The following is a 2448-nucleotide window of genomic DNA, read 5'->3' on the forward strand; positions in this document are numbered from 1 at the left end:
ATATATATATATATATATATATGTATGGATTGAAGAATTAATAATTGTGATTGTTTATGTTTGTAGATGTGGCCTGATATCATCAGAAAGGCTAAAGAAGGTGGATTGAATATTATCCAGACTTATGTGTTCTGGAATCTTCATGAGCCTAATCAGGGCGAGGTAAAATTAATATTAAAATATTAATATATTATATCATACACAAGCATCCATTTAAACTTAATTAATTTGCAAGATATTTTTCTTTCTTTTTTATTTTTTAAAAAATAAAAATAAAAAAATTATTTATTTATTAACTTTTTTTGGGGTTCATCAGTGGAATTTTGAAGGCAATCGTGACTTGGTGAAATTCATAAAATGTATCTGGGAGCAAGGCTTGTGGGTGACCCTCAGGATTGGACCATACATTGAAGCTGAATGGAATATGGGGTACGTAAAAACATATATATATATATAATCTCTCTTTCAGGTTTTGTAATTAATTTTATTTTATTTTTCCATCTACGTACTATAAATATATATATATGTTGCAGAGGATTTCCATACTGGCTAAGAGAGGTTCCCGACATCATATTCCGTTCCGATAATGAAGCTTTCAAGGTATACATACATATAATTAATAAGAATATTAAAGAATTTATAATTAATTATACTATAAAATAAATGGTATTAGATGTAATAAGTACTAATTCTATCTTGATGATAATGTGGCATGCATGCAGTACCACATGCAAAAGTACGCAGAGAAGGTGATTAACATGATGAAAAAAGAGAAACTGTTTGCTGATCAAGGAGGACCCATCGTCATGATGCAGGCAAGTACCCATCGGCCATCTTATGAAATATTAATTTTTTTTAATATAATAAAAATATGGAGTAGTATATATGAATGAATTGTGATTCTTATTATTAATTACAGATTGAAAATGAGTACAACAATGTACAATTAGCATACAGAGAAAGAGGTATAAGTTATGTGAAATGGGCAGCAAACATGGCTCTAAGTTTATACAACGGGGTCCCTTGGATCATGTGCAAACAAAAGGATGCCCCTCCCACAGTGATCAGTACATGCAATGGAAGGCAGTGTGCAGACACATTCGCTGGTCCAAATGGCCCTGACAAGCCTTCTCTCTGGACTGAGAACTGGACCGCACAGTACAGAGTATTCGGCGACACCCCCTCTCAGCGCGCTGCTGAAGATATATCCTTTGCGGTTGCTCGGTTCTTTACAAGAAATGGCACACTCAACAACTACTACATGTACTACGGTGGAAGTAACTTTGGGAGAACCAGTTCCTCCTCCTTTGTCACTACTCGTTACTACGACGAAGCTCCTCTTGATGAATATGGTTTGAGGAGGGAGCCCAAGTTCGGTCACTTGAGGGATTTGCACAGGGCTTTGAAATTGAGCAAAAAGCCTTTGCTTCGAGGCACTCCAAAGGTGGAACGCATCAGCCAAGACCTTGAGATCACTACTTATGAGAAACCCTCTGAAAATCTTTGTGTTGCCTTCTTGACCAACAACGACACGAGAGAAGCTAAAACTATTCATTTCAGAGGCAAGGATTACTACTTACCTTCCAAGTCCGTCAGCATTCTCCCTGATTGCAAGACCGTCGTCTACAACACAGCTGCAATTGTAGCACAACACAGTTCTAGGAACTTTGTTGTGCCCCAACAGGCAAAGTTTTCCAAATGGGAGATGTTCAAAGAAACTATTCCAACCATTAATGACTTGAAAGATAGGACTCCCGCGCCCAAGGAACTTTACAGTTTTACTAAGGATGTCTCTGACTATGCTTGGTACAGCACAAGGTATGTACAAGTGTTCCTCCATGCAATTACAACAGGATTAATTATATTGATAAATCAAGAATATTAAATTTTATATATATAAATGTTTCCCCAATTTCTTTAGATTACCTACTCGTGTAATTTAGATTCTTCTTAATTAATTAGACATAATAATTATATATACCATATACTTTGCAGCATCAAGATAGATGCTCGTGATTTGCCAATGAGGCCCGATGTTCGTCCAGGCCTTCACATTGCTAGTCTTGGCCATGCTTTGCTTGCATTCGTCAATGGCGAATACATAGGATTCGAGCACGGTAGCAACGTCGAGAAGAGCCACATTTTCAGAAAGCCAGTGAATTTAACGGCTGGAGACAACGACATCACATTGTTGGCCATGACTGTCGGCTTCCCCAATAGTGGTGCCTACATGGAGAAGAGATTTGCTGGTCCCCGAGCTGTCACTCTTGAGGGTTTGATGTCTGGAACTCTTGACATTACCAACAATAATTGGGGTCAACAGGTAAATTAAAATTAACTAATAATATTTCACACACACATATCGTAATTAATTTTTGAATTATTAATTAATAATGCATGCATGAAAAATAAAAAAAATGACGTTCAGGTCGGCGTCAACGGCGAGAA

General features: G+C 36.9%; 1 protein-coding gene across 1 annotated transcript; it reads left to right on the top strand.

The window, feature by feature from the left end:
- Positions 1-66: 66 nt before the first annotated feature.
- LOC105155252 (beta-galactosidase 14-like) lies at positions 67-2443 on the top strand (the record flags this gene model as incomplete). The annotated part of the gene is made up of 7 exons (XM_011071123.1): positions 67-162; positions 317-429; positions 534-600; positions 723-815; positions 920-1818; positions 1996-2323; positions 2429-2443. Coding segments are annotated over exons 1-7 (1611 nt in total), but the record flags the coding sequence as incomplete, so codon positions are not given.
- Positions 2444-2448: the final 5 nt, after the last annotated feature.

The sequence above is a fragment of the Sesamum indicum genome, unplaced genomic scaffold (genome assembly GCF_000512975.1).
Source record: "Sesamum indicum cultivar Zhongzhi No. 13 unplaced genomic scaffold, S_indicum_v1.0 C00944, whole genome shotgun sequence".
In the NCBI taxonomy this organism is placed as follows: Eukaryota; Viridiplantae; Streptophyta; class Magnoliopsida; order Lamiales; family Pedaliaceae; genus Sesamum; species Sesamum indicum.